The sequence below is a fragment of the Varanus komodoensis genome, unplaced genomic scaffold, assembly GCF_004798865.1.
Source record: "Varanus komodoensis strain SLA01 unplaced genomic scaffold, ASM479886v1 scaffold27, whole genome shotgun sequence".
In the NCBI taxonomy this organism is placed as follows: Eukaryota; Metazoa; Chordata; class Lepidosauria; order Squamata; family Varanidae; genus Varanus; species Varanus komodoensis.
The window spans coordinates 8009789-8031572 of NW_025335701.1; the positions used below are offsets into that span (position 1 = coordinate 8009789).

The window sequence follows — 21784 nt, forward strand, 5'->3', positions numbered from 1 at the left end:
TCAGCACCTTCCAGATCTGCTGACTACAAGTCCCATCATCCAGAGCCACTCCATCACATCTGGAAGGCTCCTGCTGGGCTGCCCCAGAGCATAGTGAAGAAAGCAGGCGGGGGCATACATCTGAGTGGGATGATGTGACTTGGTTTCCTGCAACAACAGAGGGTTGGACCCAACAGCCTTGATGGCCCCTTCCAACTCTACTCTTCTATGATTCTATGTCTGAATGAAGCAGTTGGACTTGGGCTTAGAAGAAAGCTACAGACCATCATTCAAGCTTCCTGGACACTGGAGGCACATTCGCGGCCACCGTTGCAGCAGAAACAGGCATCCCCCCCCCCCCGATGTGGTAATGAGAGATCACTGCCCTGTCGTGACACCCCAGCTAAGCTGCCTGATCCAAGCCCTGACTCGGCCCCATGGCGGGGCCCGGCCTGATTTGCACAGCCCCCAGATCTTGGCCCTGGTGAGGCCAACAGACCAGCTCCGGCACCCTCTGCACTGCAGGCCATTTCAGAGGCCCTGGGGCAGTGATCCAGCCATGGGGTCACCAAAGTCAAAAGCGGCTGGGGCCAAAATACCACCCAAACCAGCGATGTCCGGGGTCATACACTTCACCCCAACAGCTGAGCCCTAGGAGAAGCACTGCCTTCTTCAGAAGCGGAGAAAACCATACAAAGGCCGGGGGATCATCCGATTATCCATGGCTAGCCATCAGAGAGAAGTTCTCTCCATCGGGTCAGAGTGGCTGCCCGGAGAACTCCATCCGGCCAGACGAGGACTTCAGAGGGGCGAGAGCCACTCTCCCTGACCTTGCTCCAGCCGTGCATCAATGCAGCTCCTTCATGCACCACCACACAAGGCCCCCCAGACATTTTCCAGGGTGGAACCATGCATCTCTTGCTCTGTGAGCCATCCTGCTCAAAACATGATGCTACGATTCTTCCAGAGTATGCAATAGGGAGCAAGACCATCCCGAGACAGTAGCGGTCGGGCGTACACAAAAACCTCAGACAGACAGACAACAGCTCCGTAACATGAGCCCACGGGGGCCTGCCAGTTCAACATCGCACCCCTTCCTTCCTTTAAGGCTAATCGGGCTAACAAAATTTCATTAAGCTGACCCTTCCTTCAGTGTAGACAAAAGTCTGGCTGCCTTTGTTGTTCCAAGACAGGCCCTTGAGCAAGTTCCTACAGATCCAAGGCTGCCGCAGGTGCTCTGACCAGCCAAAACCCATCAACCTGTGCGGACTCACCAGAGTTCAACCTCAATTGGCTGCAACACAAGACCCAAAGCCAAAGAATCTGACTCTGCCCCCATCCCCATTTCCTCCCAGGCTGCCACTGTGTAACCCCATGGGCAAAGCAAGCCCAAATCCTTGTTTCTTGTCCCAGCAGTGGGAAGAAAAAACACCGCCACCAATATAACTCAGGCTAAGAAGGCTGAGCACTGAACAGCAATGAGCTCCCACACACTAGTATGAAATTATTTTGCCTCCCTGAGTACTACTTTTAGTAATGCCCAGCATCCCATCTTCAGCCACTATTTCTGCCTTAAGCATTTCTAACTTTCGATTAAGTGGCCCTCAGGAGTGTAAATGTTCATTTTTTGGCATTAAACCATCCTGTGAAGCCTAGACATAGATTAAACACACACGGAGTGGAGTGAGGAGAAAATTTCTGTGTATACGAGGAAAGCTGGGTCGAACGCTAGCCACTCTTGGGGGCTCATATCCTCAGGCCACCAAAGTTCTGCATAAACAACAACGTGAACCAGTTTAAAATTCAATAAATATGCAAACTGTTTAAAACAATGCAGCAGTTTGAGAATAATGTGACCCTTTAAAAAAGTGTACACACAGTAATTAAAATGGCACAATTATTATCGTACTTCCCCTCTCCCCTTGCGAACAAAAATGGATTAAGGTTTAGGTTAGGGTTGATCTCCATCAATTAGCATAGCCTTTTAATCTTAATCAATAGCTTTGTCATTCCAAACAGTGTAGTAGAAATAATATCATGAGTATATAAAAGGAATGTGAGCTTGAAATCCAGAACAGAAGCTGGGAAAATTCCAGTCCACTCAGGTTTGTACAGCCATTAATATAGAAGTTAAAAGTGAGGGGCCTCGTTTGCTTTGGATGTTTTCCGAGATCAGCCTTTGCCCCAAGTCTGACCTTGAGGGGGCATTAGAATGGAAGAGAGGGCAAGTTTGTTGGCAAACACATCCCCCCATAAACTGCCTCTGTCTACACTAGGACCAAAGGAAGAGCCACAATCTGCAAAGGCAGCAAGTGGTTCTTTCCTACCATCTTGAAAATGTTTTTGGATCAGCTGATGGAGAACAAAATGTTGATGTGTTGTGTTCTTCAGTGAGAATTGGATTTTCAGCAGTTCAAGACTCTAATCTGCATAATAAATATTTGGAAGACAATCTAGAAAGGACCCAGTGGGCTCAAAGTTTTTGATGACAGATGTTGTTTGAAGTTTGTTGTTTTTTAGGATTATAATTCAAATAAAACTTGTTTAAAAAAGATCTGGAAAGGACACTGAGCACACTAATTGGTCTGAACTTCTTTTGATCAGTCTTCAAACCTTTCTTATGAAGTGCCATGTCAACACCCACTCCCCAGCCCCAAGTAGTTCTCCCATGATTCTCACTTATTATTTATTCATTTAAAACATTTCTATGCCGCCCCCATTGCAAAAAGTCTCGGGGCAGCTCACAACATCCATAAATTTGTGAGCCCTTGTGGTGTAGTGGCTGAGAGTGTGGGACTTGGACCTAGGCAACCTGGGTTCAAGTCCCTGCTCAGCCATGGAGCCCTCTGGGTGACCCTGGGCCAGTCACAGCCTCTCAGTCCAGCCTACCTCACAGGGTTGTTGTTGTGGGGATAAGATGGAGAACAGCAGGAGAATAATGCAAGTTGCTTTGGGTTCTTTGCAAGTTAAAAGGTAGGATAAAAATTTAATAAGTAAAAATTGTGGTGAGAATTGGGTGCCACCAACCAGGGGTTGCTATAAATGATTATCCTAGAAGGATATCCTCTCTTTTTTGCAGGTAAATAATTCAGTAAAACATTTATTTTATCTGGCATTACAGGGTTAGGGCTAGGGTTAGAAGAAAATTGAATATGCCACTGTGATTATGTAATTTGATTGTTAATGCAGACATTACAACTTCCTGTCTCTTTTCATACCAGAGCCCGGAAACAGGGTGCAGCCTCTTCTAAGGTTGCCAGACCTAACTCCATCCATAAATGTGGTATATGGTCATCCTTTTAAAATCATATAAGTTTTTATATTCTCTTCAAAATTATATTTAAAAGCGGAAATTTTCTACATATCCCCATTTCTCAGATTTCTTATTGTTTTTGCTAAGATACACTACTGGGTGGTACACTGTGCCTCCAACCAACCTTTATTTAAACATTTGGTTGGGTGAGTGGCTTTAGATGTGACTGCAAAAGATCTAATCTCATGGACTGATTTCTTGAAAGTTCCCAAAGGGTCTGGGGAGGAGAGGAATTGATCGCTTAGGAATAGCATGCTGGCAGACATTACGAATAAGCACGACTCTTTCTGTACTTTCCCGTTCCAGTTTGTGCATTTGTCAGCCCAATTGGTCCAATTCTCTGATGGAGAAGGTCCTTGGAGTTACTCATTGGGAAAAGCTTAATTCTTCAAGGGTTAAACCCAATTTCTCTCCTACTTTATCAGTTTTTTGCCCAATTCTGCCATTCATATTCCCTACTATTAACATTAAAGGATAAGCACTGATCTTAAATCAGCCAAGAGACTTGGCTGTTGGATAGTATGAACTGATATGAAATACATATGTACATAAATAAAAAGGAGAGAACACAATCTAAATCTTAACAGACTGAAGCACCTGATTCTTTGAATTACACGGGGGTGGGTGGGAAGGCAGTATGCATTGAACAAAAATACTTTTGTACTGGAAAGTCAGACAATTCAGAGGATTAAAATATGGTTAGTGGATCCTACATCAACCAGCAAAACATTGGATTGTAGTCAATTGAAGTTCTTGTAGTCAACTGAAGTTCTTGTAGTCAACTGAAGACCAGCTCTTGGACAACCAGCACTCTCTGGACACCAATAGTCATTTAGTATGGTCAATTGACCAGCATAAAGAGAGGCACACAAAATTTAATCCAAAATGATTATTAAGCAAATGCAAATAATGGAACCATAAGGGCACAAGTGCAGCCTGAGGATGGAGCCTGGCATATTTTAAGTCCTGCTGCATAAAACGTAGCAGCTTTAAAAGTGGAATGTGCTTTTACATTAGAAAGAAATAAGGGAGTGTAAAAGACATCCAAATGCCCTGGCAAATCAAACAAAATTGGCTTACTATTTCAATCTTCCTGGCTCATGCAGGCACTTATGATCATTTTTTATTATCATAATCATTATCATCCCCATTATTATTTATTTCATTTGTATACCGCCCCATCATCAAAGCTCTCTGAGAAGCTGACAACAATGTATGAAACAAAACAATTAAATTCAAATACCATAAAAACAACCATGTTGAAATGAATTTGATTTTTTTTTTTTTTTTGCCTTCAGAAAATCTGCCTTCAAGAAGTTGAGGGAAGAGAGCCAGCATGCTGTGGTTAAGAGCGCAGGCCTGGGACTCAGGGGATCCGGGTTCAAGTCCCTGCTCAGCCATGGAGCCCTCTAGGTGACTTTGGGCCAGTCCCAGACTCTCAGCCCCAGCCTACCTCACAGGGTAGTTGTGGGGATGAGAGTACCCGGAGGAGGGCCTTCTCTGCGGTGGTGCTCCAACTATGGGATGCACTCCCCAGAGAGGTCCGCCAGGCGCCGTCATTTTATGCTTTTCGGTGCCAGGTCAAGACCTTTTTATTTAATCAATATTTTAATATGTTTTAATTTAATAAGAATTTTATTTTTATATTTTATTAATTTGCAGCCAGAGTGGATTGTCAATTTATCTATGTTGTAAGCCGTCCAGAGACGCAAGTAATTGGATGGCATACAAATTTTATAAATAAATAAATAAGATGGAGAGCAGCAGGAGAATGATGTAAGCTGCTTCAAGTTCTTTAAAAAAACAAAAAGGCAGGATAAAAATCTAAAAATAAATAAAAGAAGAGAATTGTAACAAGTGAGTCGAATGGCTTGATGCCATCCTTGAACTGAAAGCGGGGCAAACTAATTGGCCAGATTAGAAGACTGGGATGCTCTGTCCAGTGGGCCAGGACGAGAGAGCAATCTAAAGGCGAAGGCAAGTTAGAGCGAGGGTCAGATATCAACAAGGTGTGGCAGAAGTAGGGTTGGGACATCCCTCCAGCATCCAAGGGGTTCCTCTCATGCCCGGCTTGGTCCTGCAAAGCAAGCTGAACCAAGAGGAAGCCCACCCCCGCACCCCCCAGCTGCAGGCTGCGGAAAAGGAAGGAGTGCCGCGAGCAGCCACGCCAGGAGCCGTGGCCTGTGACCCACCTTCTTCCCCACTGGGCATGGAAGAGGCACAGCGCCCAGCCCAGGGATGCTGCACAGGCTCCCCAGGGATTCAGGGCTGAGCAGACTGGACAGATAAAATCCATGCGCCCCTTCCGCCCACCATTTCCTTGGAAGACACTGCAGAGCGATTTTGAGCCCTTGATCTCTTACGTGATTATTAACAGACCACTTACAGAGCTTTGATCTTTTTTCACAAAAATTAATTTTTCCAACTAAAATACAACCAAGCAAAGAATTACTACTAAAGGAAAAGCATATAAAATTAACATACAATTTTAATAAATCTTTAAAATACTGTGCCCTCTACCACTGGATTCATAGGATACTTGTTAGAGTTCAAGCGTTCTTTCAGGACATTTCCCCCTTCTGAAATGGCAACAATTCTTTTGATGGTTCAATTCCTTTATCTTTTTCCAAAACATGCTCAATAAATGGGCCCCAAATCTCATTAAACTTATTTTTCTTTATATGCCTTTTCTCACTTTAATATCACAGGTTACTTTGTCATTAATCGCTATATTCCATGTTATATAACTTTGATTTTTTTTAGCAAAGGTCACCACTATTTTTTTTTGTTTTGTTTTATTATTTATATGCAAATGCCCATTGTGACAGGGTTGCTTGGTAATTCTCTCCTCGCACCAAGAAAGTCTCTCACTTCTGTGTAAGCAGAGTTGCAGCAACACAGTTGGATGCCCATTATGTCGCTTCATGGACAGAAATCAGGGTGGCTAAGAACACTTACTGCAGAGTCTCACAAAGTCCTTAAATAACAAGGGAGCACAAATGCAGCCTGGCTGAACGCCATTAGAGGCTGAGACTGACAGGACGCGGAACCGAAGGACTGCATTTGATTTCAAAGGTGGGGTTCCTATAAAGCAGTGGCCACTTCAGAGCCTGAAGATTTGGAATGCGCTCTCCCCTATGGAGAGTGCTCCCCAGAGAGGCCCGCCTGGCGCCGTCGTTATTTGCTTTTCAGTGCCAGGCCAAGACCTTTTTATTTAAATGATATTTTAATTGTTAATTTGTTGTTCTTATTTATTGGTTTTACATTCTGGCAGAGATATTCCGAATTTTTAATGTTATCCTATTCTATGTTTTATCTGCCTTGTAAGCCACCCCGAGGCTTTTTGCGATGGGTGCAGCATAAAAATGTTATAAATAAATAAATAAATAAATAAATAAAGATTTTGTTCAGGATAAAGAATAGAAAGCTGTTTTAAAATTAACGAATGCTGCAGCAAAGACTTTGGCTTACTTGTGCATTTCTCCACCTAATGGTGCAAAATTAGAACCCAATCTAGAATGTAATTAATTTAATTTAATTAAAACATTTCTATCCCATCCTTTGCAACAAGCCTCAGGAAAGAACATCCAGGTCTAAAACCAATCTGTGGTCAGCTGGAATATTCCCAAGATCTATCCAGTCTAAAAACTTCCAAAAGAAGCTTAGCATGCAATATACTGAGTCATCAGTAATGGGACGGTATATAAAAGCTTTAAATAAATAAAATGTACTGATTATGTTAAGGAAACCATTTCGTTTGAAGCTGTTCTTCATACCCTTTTTGGAAAAAAGAACAAGGGTCAAACCTCAGCCTGGGGGAATTTGTGCATATCAATCTATACAGGTGAAAGGAGTCACAAGAATTGTAGTCTACCAAATTACGTTTCTTTTAACTGGTGGTGCTTCAAAATAGCATAAGCAGAATCCATTCTCTTAACTTCTGAGGTACCAGTGCTTTCCACACTCATAATATTCAAAACGAGTGTGTGTTAAAAAACAAACAAACAAACAAACAAACAAACAAAACCCCTAGTGCCTACAGGGCTGAGAGAAGAAACAGGTTCCGTTTAGACATTTGGGGATGGGTGTGGATCTGATTTTCCAAGCTGACTGGGAAATCCTGAGCTAGAAGGATGAAGCATTGGCTTGTGCAGCTTTCAACTGCAAAGGTATTTGTTTAATTCTCTTTCATCCACTGTCCACAGAGGTAGATGGGAAGAAGGGAAAGAATCTTAAATTGCAAGAAAGAAAAGTCTCTGTGTGCTATTTAGTTTTAGCTCTCAGTCATTTCTGGATTTATCAGCTGCCTTGAATTCTCTGAAATAATGCAGTGATCTTAAAAATAATTAAGTCCAGAGCTGCATGTATAATATGAGGAATGCCATGTCCTCTCCCGCCCAAGAGGAAGAAACCAAACCTCAAGAGGCACTGTTCTTCCGCCATCCTGTTACAAGAGGGCTATTGTCTTGTTTTGTGATCAAGCGGAATTCAACCCAATAAAAAAGTGGCGTTTATATTTCCCTTACTGGCATGTATACATAAGATGACATGCTGTTATTGATCGCCGAGCCAAGCTCTGCTGATCTCCAGATACACAGGTGTGGGGAAAGCAAAACGTCCAACATCCAATTGCCTCGGAACTGCTTACACAGCTCAGGAAGAAGCTATGGAAACAAGATGTGTCATGAGCATAGCTGCGATTGATGCCTCCATGCCCCTCTTCCCCTGGCCAAAATGGAATCTGCCTTACAGATACGCACATTGAACATTAACTAGCCCTTGTGCTGCGGAGTTGGAACCAAAGGCTTCCTGCATAGAAGAGGTGGAGGGTCGTGTGCCTGGTGTTGGCTGTGCCAGGCACGCAGCCGGCTGGAGAAAGTGAGAAAGGAAGGGACACTGTGCTGAAAGCCCCATGCCAGTCTGTTCGTGGCTTCTGGGCAGGCACAGGTGTCAAAGATGGCCCCACAAAGGCGGCCATCTTCGCAGCCCGTGCCCCTGCAAATTGGCTGAGTTGGTGGTAAAAACTGGGGAACTGGGAAGGAAACATGTGGCAGCAGCATGCTTTTGTAAGCAGACTCACACTCCTGTAAGCTTCCTGTTGTCCAGAGGAGGGCAAACAAATGATCCAGGGTTTGCAAACATTGTCCCATGAGGAGAGACTGAAAGAACAGGGCATGTTCAGCCTTGAGAAGACTGGGGGGGGGGGGGGCATGGTATCCCTCTAGAAGTCCCTCAAAGGCTGCCACAAAGAGAGAGGTCAAGAACTCTTCTGGCTGATACCAGAGTGTAGGACACGGAATAATAAATCAAGCAGTGACAACCCAGATTCAGGCTGGACATCGGGAAAAGCTTCCTCACTGCCAGAGCAACACGACAGTGGGACCAGCTGCCTGGAGGGGTGGGGGGCTGTCGCACACTGAAGACATTCAGAAAGAAACTGGACAGCCCTCTGGGTGGGAGGGTGTGACTTGGTGTCCTGCAACAGTGGGGGGTTGGAACCGATGACCTTCTTGGCCCCTGCCATCTCTACTATTCTATGATTCTAGAGAAGAATTATGGTATTTGTAGTTCCCTGCGTCTGTGGGGCACTTGGTGAGAGCTGGCTGCATTACCTGACAGAGGAGACACACAGAGATATGCCCAGTTCTCTTGAGAATTAGTGGTTCAACATGCAAAAGAAAATAAATCGTGCACATCCAGAATGTATGCCTCTCTCAACAGCTCTGCTCACTTGCTGCCTGGCTCCATCAGGAATGGTGTGTGTGTGGGGGGGTGTCCCAGCAAGAGACAGTACCAGGTTTCCACCAACATTCTCCAGCTTCTGATGAACTTTGCAATGAGGAATGGTCTTCAAGGGCATGCCCCCTTCCACAAGTCCACTGTGCCTCTGGATGCATTTCCTGGTGAACAGGAGCAGGAGGTTGCAACAGGAACCTTGCCATGCAGTACCTCAACCTGGCCTTCCCAGCAGTGGCCTCCCCTTTGGAAAAGCCCTCCCTCGCCCAGCTCAGGAAGCAGAAAATCTTTCAAATGTTTTCTGAAAACATACCTGCCCACCTGGCCTTCCCTGGCCCATCATCAACCTAGCCATGCTGATCCATTTTAGTGCTCTTTTACTACATACTGTGACTGTCCCTCTTCTGTTCTCCCTCCAGCCAATGCTGCCGCCTCCTTCCAGCTCAGGATTTCCAAATCTGCTTGGAAGATCAGATCGACACCCATCCCCAAATGTCTATGTGGGGCCCATTTCTGTTCAGCCCCTGCGGCACCAGGTTTTCCACTCTAGTTTTGCATATTACGAGTGTAAAAAGCACTGGTACCTCAGAGGTTAAAGAAAGTGGGTTCTGCTTATGCTATTTTTACGTGAGCGCTGGGTTTTGTCAGTCATTGCATGGGGTTTCTCTGTTGCTGGATTATTGGTTTGCTGTTACCAAAAAGGTATTCCTAACAACACGCCAGTGGCAACATAATTATCAAACAACGATGACGCACACGAAAGGAATGCTAAAGGGGACTGTGTTTTGGAGTTCTATTCTAGCGCTGCTGAGTTGCCAAAGGAATTAATCGCCACTGAAAGTATTCCAGGCAACACTGGCAGCTGCAGTATTTGGAAGGCTGCAAGTCCACTGCTCATTAACTTTAGAAGTTTAATGGACTCATCTGTTTAAAAAGCGAGGAGGGCTTGCAACATACGGAACCTCCACATGCAGTGGAATGTTCTGCCCAGGGTTCCAGCCCACTGGCAAGTCGGCCAAGCCCTCCTCCAAGATAGGCCACTCCATCGCACTCCCTTAGGCAAGTTGCCAACTTACGGCAGCCGAGCATCTTCAGTCTTTGAGGAAGGTGTCTTGACGAGCTTCCCCCTACAGAATTGTTGCATTCCTCCAAAGATTTGCATTCCTCTGCACCTGTCACCCCCCTTGTGTGTGGCTTGTGCCATTCTGGCTACATGGAAAGAATGAGTTTGCAGTAAAGTACCTAAGACAGAATAAAAGTGCACTGTATATTTTCTACTGCAAGCTTCCCAAAGCTAGTCCATAGCCGTCTCCAAACCTCTTCTATTAAGTACCATTCCAGCGTCATATAGAAAGGCAGTACACCCCCAGATTATGTTAATGAGGGCTTTAGCACCCAGCTGTGGTTCCCTAAAGGGATGGATATCCTGCCCTATGAGAGTTCTGGACAGATCAACTTCCCCTACATAGACCCATCAGACTAACAATCTTCCTGCATCATGCAGTCCCACCCGAATTTGTAGCCCAAAGAATCCTGGAGTTGCTTGGACTTCCATCAAGATATTGTCAGTAACTGGGTCAGTAACTCTTTTTAAATAATATTTTCTCTTTTTCTTCATAACACAAAACAGAAGAACATGGGAACTTATTCAGATCATTTATTTGCATATACTTTTTGAGCTTACATAAAAGTACGTCCTTGAAAAATTGCTTGCCATCTTCGACTGATCTTCTACTACTAAAGACCGCTAGCCTTAGAAGAGTTCTGGGATAATGAGCTGCACTAGAATATGCTCCCAAATTCCCTAAAATGCACTGAAGCAGGATCCCAGCAAATGAATCAGAAGCTCAACCAGCTGGATTCCAAGGTCCAATATGGTCTTGGATGCACACTCTTTCCTTCGCTGCACCCAGCTTTGCAAAGCACCTCCTGTTTTAAGGTACTGCTCATTCCTGTCTTTTGCTTTCAAGATCCTCTTGACTGAAACGGCAAGAGTTGGGGACTGGAACATGCGAACTCTGAATGTTTGGAAAACAGCCCCTTAGACAGAGTATGGAGGCCCAGTTTTGCACGCAGGGAGTTCATCTTGCTTAAGATAAACAAGAAGGGAAACCGAGATACCCAGAGGTCAGTAAACAGGGTGAACAGTAGGACTGACTGGGCCTGGGTTCAGGACCTGAATCAGCCACAGGTAGCCCTTTGGCTAATACAGCATCTTTCAGCCTCAGCCTTGGTTGAAGCCAGAAGGAAGAGGGAGGCTGATGGTCTGGCCCCACGAGCCCTTATTTGCATGACATAAACATCATTTCAAACACCACTCTGAGACAGAGTGTCCTCATGCACCTGCTCTTACCTCTGGCCACCTCCACAAAAGGAAGCCATGTTCCTACTACATGAATGAAGGCCTTCTCCGTGCTGACATCCATTTCTTGAATGTTCTCCCAAAGGAAGCCAGCCTGCCTTCTTCTCTCTCCTTTCTCCCAGGAATCTGCAGACTTACTTAGAATTTTATGGCTTTTTATATCATTAGGATTACCTAATATTTACCAATAATCACCATTAGTGGTGTTTGTTGCTTTGGACTGTACCCTTTTCTTTTAATAATTTGAACAGAATTGCATTCTTTTAACTTGGGCAGGCTAGTCAGAAAACACTGGTTGCTGGACAGATTAAAAAAGCAATAAATAAATGGATTGTCTGTACACTGACAGGAAAGCCCTGCGTCTGTACAGCCTCTGAGCATGCCCCCTGCTCTCCCCCACCAATGTTGCCACTATTTGGAGCCAACATCAGGCTTCCAGTTGCGTCTATTTAGGCCTTAATTGTGCAGCTGGGTTTCCCGAGAGATCTCCCATCAGGGCACTAATCAGAAGCAGAGCAGCTCAGTTTTATCAAGGCTGCTGCATTACAGTCCTTCAGACCATACCCTGCAATCAATATGATCAATAACTGCTATTGTGCCCCCAGAAAAGAGGAGCCTGGCACAGCCACCTGCCAATATATTTATTGAGATCTAGCCGGGTTGGGGGGAATTTGAGTGGAAGGATATGACATTAATTTAAGAATTTAAAATCCATCATCACTTCTCCAGTCTTTGGGTTGAAGGTTATAACATATGCAACTGCAGAGGGGTCATTGAGCACAGATTCTGGCTCAGTAACTGAGCGGAAGAAGTACACGGCCTGCTTGCGATGAGGAGTCCATTGGGAATAGCCCTGCAGAAAGGAACCGGAAGAATATCAGGTCAGAGTGAAGATACCTGATCTTCTGAAGAACAACCGCAACCATTTTCCTACAAAAATAAAGGCAGCCGTGTCTGGCACTGTATTAGGACCAAAGATCACCAAAGTGCGGGACTCAAGCTCTCCATCAGGTAAGATGTTACAAAATTCAGGGAGTTGCTAGTGGGAGAAGGCTGGCAGGTTGTTGCCGCCAGGACGTCCGCGTAGGCACCCTCTTAAAGAGCCCAACTGGGCTTTGCCAGGGGTGTGATGACTTCAAGTTCTACTCGCCCCAGTGCCACTGGGCGGGTGAAAGGAGTAGGGTCATGGCAAGTCCTCTGCTTTAAGACATAAAATCCAGTTGTCAACTCAAAGCCATCTCAATTCAGGGCAAAGCAGGCTTGGTGAGAAGAGGTGGAAAAAGAAATGCCTCTCCCTGGTTTTGCTATAGATTATCCGCACGTTGCTTCACGGAACTAATTCTCAGACCAGTGTGTGCTCCAAACAGGCAGGAAATTGCTGCCCGTGTTTGAGCTCTGGCGCCTGGTGCAGAAGTTCATAGTGCAATTTTGTCTGGATTTACTCCTCAGGAATAGGAAATGGATGCAAGCAGATGAATCCCTAAACTGGGATGTCAAATAGCTAATCCTCTGTAAAGCATTAAATTCTTTTAAGGAAGCACAGACTTCACTTCTGAGTACATGTGCTTGGCTCCAACTGTAAGCAGGTGTATCCAAGCAAGTTTTATACCCTGGTTTGTAATCAACATCTTATGCATAGTATATGGAGCAAAAATGAAAAACAACTTTCTTGGAATATCTCTGGCAGATTCTGACTTCTGAAACATGTGTGTAAATTCTGTTTCCAGTGCAGCTTTTTAGCATAAACACACTACCAAGCTGATTGTGTGATAGTCTCCATGTGTCCATGTAAACATTACACATACAGATCTGAGGTTACTTATTTTAAAAATTATTGCAGTATTTCAGAGAACTCAAGCCGTGCTGATAAATCAAGAAGTGAGTGAGAGCTGGAATTGAACAGCACACAGAGAATTTTCTTTATTGCAATTTAAGATTCTTTCCCATCCTCCCCTCTATGGACCACGGATGAAAGAGAATTAGGCAAATACCTTTTCATCCGAATGCTGCACAAGCCCTGTGCTTACAGAAAGGCCAGGTGTCAGATGATATTCCATCCACAGAACAGCCCCGTGGCTCCTCCCAGTTCTGGAAAGAAAAAGGTGCAGGTATCGATTCCTGCATGCTTTGAAGAGTACCAGCAGGCCAGCACGCACATTAAGCGGTGCGCAAACTCCTTTTGAAATATAAATGCCATCTTCCCTAATCGACAGCCTGGATCCAACCGATGAACAGGCAAGAATGCTAAGCTATGGGAGCCTGAAATCTTGGAAAGCAAAGTGATGCCTACTGGACAATACCTGAAGTAACACATGAAAGGTCAGAACAAAGAGAAAGAAGGAAAAATAGCACGTGGTTTATGCAGTGGAATGAGTAAAGCAAAGGTCTTATTTCTTGTGCATTCTTTTATTTAAAAACAAATGCTCTAGACTTCAGAATTGCAGAGGTAAGCTTCAAAATGTTATCTACCAAAGGCTTTGAGATTAAAGAGGACCCTGAAAACCCTTCCAGTGGCCAGGAAAGAGGGTGTCCATTATTTAAGAGTCTTATTTCCACAATTCAGGTGTGCAGAAGACTAAGGAAAGAAAGCAAGCACAAATCTTTGATAAGAGTAAGCATTGTATGTTGGACAATGCTCCCAGTTTTCAGGGGGACTATTCAGAAGGGTAAACTAAAGAAAATAAAAATGGACTGTACAATAAAGAGGCAGAAATGAATATGTTTGCAAGACTGGGAGTTAAACAGGGGTGATTATTAGTGAACTATAATCTCCTATCACTGAAATCACACCTGTCATGAGGGCTAGAAACATGATAAAAAAAAACCCTTCTCTCTTATTATTCTGGCTAGCACTTCAGGGACTAGCAATTAGCAATCTGGGACTGGTGGCAGTTTTGGCTATTGAAACAGGGAAGCTGCCTCAGCATGAGAGAATTTAGAGGAGAAGGAAGTGTGTGCCCAATGTTTTTCCCAGATGTGATTAACTGTGGCCGAAGTGACGCATTAGATCTCACTGTGAGGTGGTGCTCACTGACAAGGAGAAGTCGGGAGGTGTGACGCTGTGAAGAGCTCAGTCCTCCCCCCTCCCCCTTTTCTTACCAACAAAAAGCTCCTGGTGTTCTAATATTTACACAGGAGATGTTGAAGCTGGAAGCAAAACTGCAGATCGTTTGCTCTAATTGTGGCTTCAGGGGTTGCATTCATGGCACTTTCAGCCCTTAATTTTCCTGCAAATCCTACGTAGCCCCCAATTTCTTGAGAGCTCCGTTTTTGTTAATTCTCTGCACGCAAACTTAATAATGAAACTTAGCTGTAATCCAAGCATACATCTGAATGTGCATTTTAACCTACATTTCATTACCAGCAGATAAGGTTTAACAGATTATTCAAAGCAGTGGCTTGCGTGGCTTTTTAATTAGGATCAGAGGAAAGAGAAAAAGGAGCCATGGCAAAAGAGTCCTTGTCTGTGCATGACAGTTAAATCACTGTATCATTCAGAATTATCATCGTATTTACATTGTTAACTGCACATTGCATGTACTCATTCTAGGCTCTGGAATTCTGGGCTTTCAGTGTGTTTTAAAAAATCTTGGTTTTTGTCCATGAAAATGTTATAAGCACAATTTCTGAAGCCTTCAAACTCTTCTGGTTATAGCCTAAAAATCTCTGAGGTGCAACTGACATAACTTGTTTGCTAGTGCAAGATATAGGATATGGTTCCCAGAGAAAAAAAATCTACGCTTCATGTTTAAATAAGGATCATTTTACAGGCAAATATTGATCTTCACTGCACAGAATGTTCCAATATTTTACAGCTGGTACAGCAATAACACCATAATTTGGTAGACTGATATCATACACTGCATGCAGGTTCGGAAAGAAATGATCAGCCAGGGAACAGATGGTCATATTTGGAGAGGAGAAATAAACGTCATTATAAATCAATTCCATCGTATGTCACAATGTAATTCATACATTATTCATTAGGAACAGCATGTAACCTCAGATGGGGGCTCCTTAAAATTATTCTAAACATGCAGAACTATAGGACTAGAAAAGCATTGTTAAGGGAAACTTTTCAAAGAACATGCATCCCTCTGAACACTTCCCAGGAGTGAAACAGAGTCAATACTACCATTTAGTATTTAAACAATGCCCCTTACAGATTAACCTGAGCACAAAACCAGAACCAATCCCCCACCTGGAGGACTTTGGCATCTAAAATGTTGACAGCAGAGGAGGTTATAGGAAGGAAGAGAGAAGAAAGGCTAATGGAGTGAATTTGTGCCAAGATTTCACGGAAGGGGAAGATGTTGAGGATGGAGTTGACATAGGCCAGGTGCCAAAGTTCAGGGGCACAGCCAGATGCCACCAGTAAGTCCAGCAAGGGCAGCTCTCCAGCTTTGCACCGATGTGAGGACAGCAGCTGGTCCAAGGACCTCCCTGGCCATGCAACATGCAATGGAGTGTGACAGATTCCCAACATGGCATTGCTCCATCCAACACTCTGACACTGCACAAAATTCTACATGGCGACTGGCATCCAAGCCCCAGCTTGTGCTGCTGGGGAGGGATCCAACTGGCACCTCGCCAGGGCCCTCTGAAACTTGGTGCCAAGCCCTGCATTTCGAGGGAGAGAGTAGCAGAGAGGTATTCAACCCCCTTTGATTTTTCAAATGGATTTGACTGGATCTGTTACCCATTCATGCACACAAGAGACTCAGCATTGCGAGGGTGCAAAATATTTTTACTGTGGCACAAAACTGCAGTAAAGAAAAATAAACAGGCAGCTGTTGATTTCAGAAGGGGTGGGAGCTTGATAATTTCCCCATGGAGTGGGGCACAACCTTTCTTTCACTGGGAAAAACAGTCTGGGTTCCAGTAATCACTGATGAGTATGATTCAGCAGGATACCAAAGAGCAGGGCCAGATATGAAGGCCAGAAAGCCCGGGCAGGTTAACAAGGACAAAGTCATTGATAGGCTGGTTCCCCCGGCAACTCGTGGCTCTCAAGCTCAGAACAAGCACCGTCGATTGAGCCCGGAAGCAAACTGAGAGCCAGCTGCATTCTGCTGGAAGGGGTTCTGCGTTCCAACCTCCTTGTCCCACGTCCCACCAGCGCCTGGGGGGCCAGGTCTTGACCCCACTTGAAGCTTCCAAGTGGTTTTTCAGGGCAATTCCAGGGGGAAAAAAGTAATCCAGTACAGCTATCACCAGTGCATGTACTAACCGAACTGAGGTCTAGTGTCTGTAGACAGGGATCTGCCGAATCGATAGAAGCCCCACTTGGCCACTGGCCCAAGCTCTCCAGGTAGGATTAGGGCTGTCGGCACAGCTTCCATGCCATATGCTTGGCTGGGAGCAGGTCGTCTGTTCCCACTAGAGTGGCAGAGTTTCCCACTAACAACACTTCTGCCAATTGTGGACTCAAGTTGCTTCCCCTCAGCTTTGCCATACTGACTTCAGGCATTGCTTCAGCACATCTTCTGCCTCCCTAGATTTACTTGGGGGGAATATTAGGCAAAACTAAGTGTCCTCTGAGAAGGAATGACTCCCTGGAGAAGAGCCTAATGCTGGGAACAATAGATGGCAAAAGGAGAAGGGGACAGCAGAGGATGAGGTGGCTGGATGGAGTCACTGGGGCAGTTGGCATGAGCTTGAGTGGACTCTGGGGGATGGTGGAGGACAGGAAGGCCTGGAGGAATGTTGTCCATGGGGCCGTGATGGGTCGGACACGACTTCATGACTAACAACAACAAAGTGTCCTCAGCACACTGCTAACTCTGTATACCAAACCTCTTCAGCCAACAGTTTCGTGCGGATGTTAAAAAGCACAGAGGAAAACATGGAACTATTAAGTACAAAGCCCTGAAAATTCCAAGTGGGCAAGTCCATCCAGAAAGATCCCAGAGTCGATAGCTCTCACACCCTGCTGAATCTCAACGGAATCAATATGGATCTGCTCCCATCCACCCCAACTGAAGGCCATGATGGCAGCTTCCATTCCTAAACCAGCCCAAAAATTCTATTTGTACCAAATGGCTTTATACTTAATGGGCACAAAACATTGCTAAGATGTTCGAGGTACTTCAGACATTCTCCCTGCAGCTGCACTAAGTTGGTCGATATCATTAGCATCATATTGTACATACAGGGGCTCAGAGGACATGATCCACAGCAGTGTCTGTGGTGACCATCACGCTACAGCTTTGATCACACTCTGTCCATATACCTGACAATGCTCACCTGGACAGGTTTAGAATGCCTTCTTTCTTCATAGCATGTTCTGGCACGGGTTGCTGGAAATCAAAGGCAAAGACTTCCAATGGATCTGATGTTGGCTTGCAAGGGTACTCCCACAGGGGATGAGGTTCCGCTTCTCTCGACTCCTTGAAGTCTAAGGAATTCTATGGAAACAAGAGACGGAACCCTTGTGACTGTCGGAATGCTCCTAGAAAAGATCTTCCGCTAAATCAGGGGTTCCTACCCTGCTGTGGGATGGCATTTCAGGGGGTGCCAGAAAGAGTAATTCACCAAAAATTATCCCAATAATAAAATCATGTATTATTTTGTTTAAATTTGGAGTCAGTTCTTTTTGGTCAATCAAAAAGAATTTTTTTTTTAATTTATATCCTGCCTTTTTCCTACAAAGGGCTCAAGGCAGCCTACATCATTCTCCTCCTCTATCTTACCCCACAACAACCCTGTGAGGCAGGTTGGGCTGAGAGTCTGTGACTGGCCCAAAGCCACCCAGTTGGCTCCATGGCCGAGTGGGGACCAGAACCCGGATCGTCTGAGTCCCAGTCCCGCACTCTTAACCACTATACCACACTGGCTCTCACCAGGCAGACCTGGTGAGAGCCAGTTCACAGGCAGACTGGTGAATTGCAATCAGCAAGAAGTCCTACGTTTTGATAAAATCATTAATGAGAAGCAAGAACAAAGAAATCACTGGATTATCTTTCATAATCAGGGATTGATTTTACTGCTTACCATTTTTTTCTAATTGCTCAATTTATATTTGAATTTTATGCACTGAGTTAAAAGCTTATTTTTCAAGCTCAATTTGCTCACCTGCAGTACCGTATGTGGGTCAATTTGTGATTCAAAAATTTGAAATTTTATCTCATTGTCAAATGTAGTATTATTTTAGTAGAGGGTGTGAAAATTTATCAAACATTTTCTAGGAACGTGGGGCCTAGAAAAAGTTGGGAACCACTGATCTAAATATTCCAAAAGAAGTAAACTACTGCAGTACTAAGCTTTAACCAAGATTAGCCTTTTGTTAGCCCACCCTGTAGCATTTATTTCACTAAAATATTAAGATGTAAGATCCCTTTAGTGTAGGAAATAGTTTTCAGGAATCAAACACTAATTACTGTAAATGGCAATTCACTACAAAGTAGCTAGCAAAGGAATCATTTCACATTCCTGAGGCCTTGAGTTTCTCTGGTAAGCTTTCAGGCCAGTTAGGAAAATATAATTGTTGGACCAGAGCAAAGAACCATCTAGACCAGCATCCTCTTTTGCAGTGGCACCTGGAACCTCTGGGATGCCATCCTAGAAGGGCCTTGGCAGGGAGAAAAGAGTATTCCCTTGTTGCTGCTTCATAGCCACTGGCACTGAGGTAGATTAATGCAGACAGCAATGGCCACTGCTTGTGGCAACAAAGATCATGAATGAATCAGGCACGAAGAACTCTTTCCGTTGGTCTGCCCTGAATCTCCTGACAATCAGTTTAAGGGGACAACCCAAATTTCTAGACTCACTTCCCACTTTCCATTTGCTTCTTGTTAATCTGCAAATTATTATGAAGGAACCAGAAGCCTCTCCCACCATCTGTGCTTAAAATGGCTGAGACAGGACTGTGAAACTTCTGCACTGAAAGCATCCAGAATTTGCAAACGCGTTTGAGCTCTATGCCAAGAGCAGACACATGCAACTGTTTATGTTACATATCCATTGCTCCCAGTACTGCATTTTCAAATACTATTTCCTGCTAAAGGTTGGGAATTAAGCAAAGTGAGAAGTACATGTTGTTATGAGAACTACTGCGGCATCACGGCTAACAGCTTGAGCTAGGATTTCAAACTTCCACGGAATTCTTATACAAGCCTCTGCCTCCCCCACCCACTTTTGTGCAGTCAAAAAGCCCCACATAAATCAAGGCGGGGAGAACCTCCAGCCCATGGGCCCCAAGCGGCCAGAGGGCACCCCAATAGGGCTGGTGCTGATTTTTGGGATTCCTCCAGGGGCAGCGCTTCGGCTCCAAGCCCTGCCCCCTAGAGGAAACTCCTTGAAGGGCATCTCAGCTGCTACCTCTGCTCTGGTCCCTGCTCTCTTTGACCTCAGACTGGAGATAGCAGTGGGGATGGGGAGAGCTCCAAGTACTGATCCTCGCCTATGTCTAGCCCAGGGGTCGGCAACCCGCGGCTCTGGAGCCGCACGTGGCTCTTGCACCCCTCTGCTGCGGCTCGGTCGCTCAAAACATGCGCCGGCACAGCCGCTGATCTGCTCGAAGCTCCACTCAGGAACGCAGCGCTAGCTAGTTAAGTAAATCAGCTAGTTAAGTAAATCAGCTAGTTAAGTAAATCACTACTTTCCTCCGCTAAACAAGGTTCCTGCAGGCTCTCATGTTACACGAAATGCGCTGAAAAGATTCTCTTCGTCCCAATGTCATCTCCTTCATCTGAATGTTAAAAGCTACACTTGGGACCTGTCACAATTCACAGCACTTGACTGTTTATCTGCTAATCAGTGACTAAACACACCTATATCTCCGGCACAGCTGCCGATTTGCGGACCCACGTCAATTTACTGAACTCCCCCCCTTCCCCGTAGGCCAACCATGGATAAATCGAAGAAAAGTTTCTGAAGAAAACCAAACGTTTAATGATACGTGAGTAGATTCATTGGCTTTTACTGCTGACAAACCTATGGGGCTTGCTGTTTAATGCATGCAGCCCTTTAGCATTGACTTTGACTCTTCAGGAAGCTGTTCTCCTATTCAAAATATATGAAAGGAGTCCTATTAGTTTAGAATGTAAGATTAAAAATAACAGTTTTTAGTGACTGAACAAGAGCTGCAGCTAAATCATAATGAAGATATACATAGCATTAAGGTAAAAAACGATATATGCAGAGTTATCTTCATTTCAGATGTCAAAAGGGTTTTGCGGCTCCCGGTGTTTTCTTTTGTGTGGGAAACGGGTCCAAATGGCTCTTTGAGTGTTAAAGGTTGCCGACCCCTAGTCTGTCTGTCTGTCTGTCTGTCTATCTATTTGGAGTGCTTGTATGCCACCCCATTCGCAAAAGCCTCGGGGTAGCTTCCAACAAATAAATAACAATATACAAAAATATACAGAATTGGAAACATCCCAGAGTTAGATAAAAGCAATAAATAATGTAACAATCAATTAAAATAACAGTTAAATAAAAATGTCTTGCCTGGCGCCGAAAAGCAAATAACGACAGTGCCAGGCGGACCTCTCTGGGGAGCGCATTCCACAGATGGGGCACCACCACAGAGAAGGCCCTCCTCCGGGTACTCACCCTCCTAATATCCTTTACGGAGGGTTCCTGGAGAAGGGCCTCTGCCACGGATCTTAGAGGGCAGGAGGGCAAGTATGGACGCAGGCGCTCCTTCAGGTACCCAGGTCCCAAGCCGTTTAGGGCTTTATAGGTAAGCACCAGCACCCTGAATTGGGCCCAGACTTCAAAGGGGAGCCAGTGAAGCTGACGAAGAACTGGGGTTATATGAGAACAACGCCCAGTCCCCGTCTGCAACCTGGCAGCTCTATTTTGCACCAATTGACCGTCTTCAGGGGCAGCCCCATGTAGAGCGCATTGCAGAAGTCTAATCGGGAAGTGACCAATGCATGCATCACTGTCGCCAGGCAATCGTCCTCCAGGTGGGGATGCAGCTGATGGATCAGCCGAAGCTGATGGAAAGCGCTCCTCGCCACCGCCGACACTTGAGCTTCCAAGGTCAGCTTTGGGTCGAGGAGCACCCCCAAGCTGCAGACCCTGTCCTTCAGAAGGAGTGCTACCCCATTCAGGACAAGGTCCAGGTCCCCCACCCCAGAGTCCGAACCACCCACCAACAGGACCTCCGTCTTGTCTGGATTGAGCTTCAGTTTATTGGCCCTCATCCGCCCATTACCTCGGCCAGGCACCGGTTCAGGACAGCCACTGCCTCACCTGGATTGGTGGAAAACGAGAGGTAGAGCTGGGTGTCATCAGCATACTGATGATTCCGCAGCCCACACCTCCGGATGACCTCTCCCAGCGGTTTCATGTAGATGTTGAATAGCAAGGGGGACAAAATGGACCCCTGCGGAACTCCATGGCATGGCTGCCATGGCGCAGAGGTAAATGGCCCATCTCTCCCCAAC

At 45.2% G+C, this 21784-nt stretch overlaps 1 protein-coding gene across 5 annotated transcripts in view; it reads right to left on the reverse strand.

Moving 5' to 3' along the window:
• Positions 1-10670: 10670 nt before the first annotated feature.
• The window catches only part of PRMT7 (protein arginine methyltransferase 7), a 47728-nt gene continuing 36614 nt past the window's right edge, over positions 10671-21784 (reverse strand). For all 5 annotated transcript variants that reach the window (XM_044434129.1, XM_044434127.1, XM_044434130.1 and 2 more), the window contains 3 exons: positions 17637-17797; positions 13382-13478; positions 10671-12243 (listed from right to left, as the gene is read on the reverse strand). In XM_044434129.1, the coding sequence (XP_044290064.1) occupies positions 12082-12243; positions 13382-13478; positions 17637-17797 (420 nt within the window). In that variant the 3' untranslated portion in view covers positions 10671-12081. The remainder of the gene's footprint in view (positions 12244-13381; positions 13479-17636; positions 17798-21784) is intronic.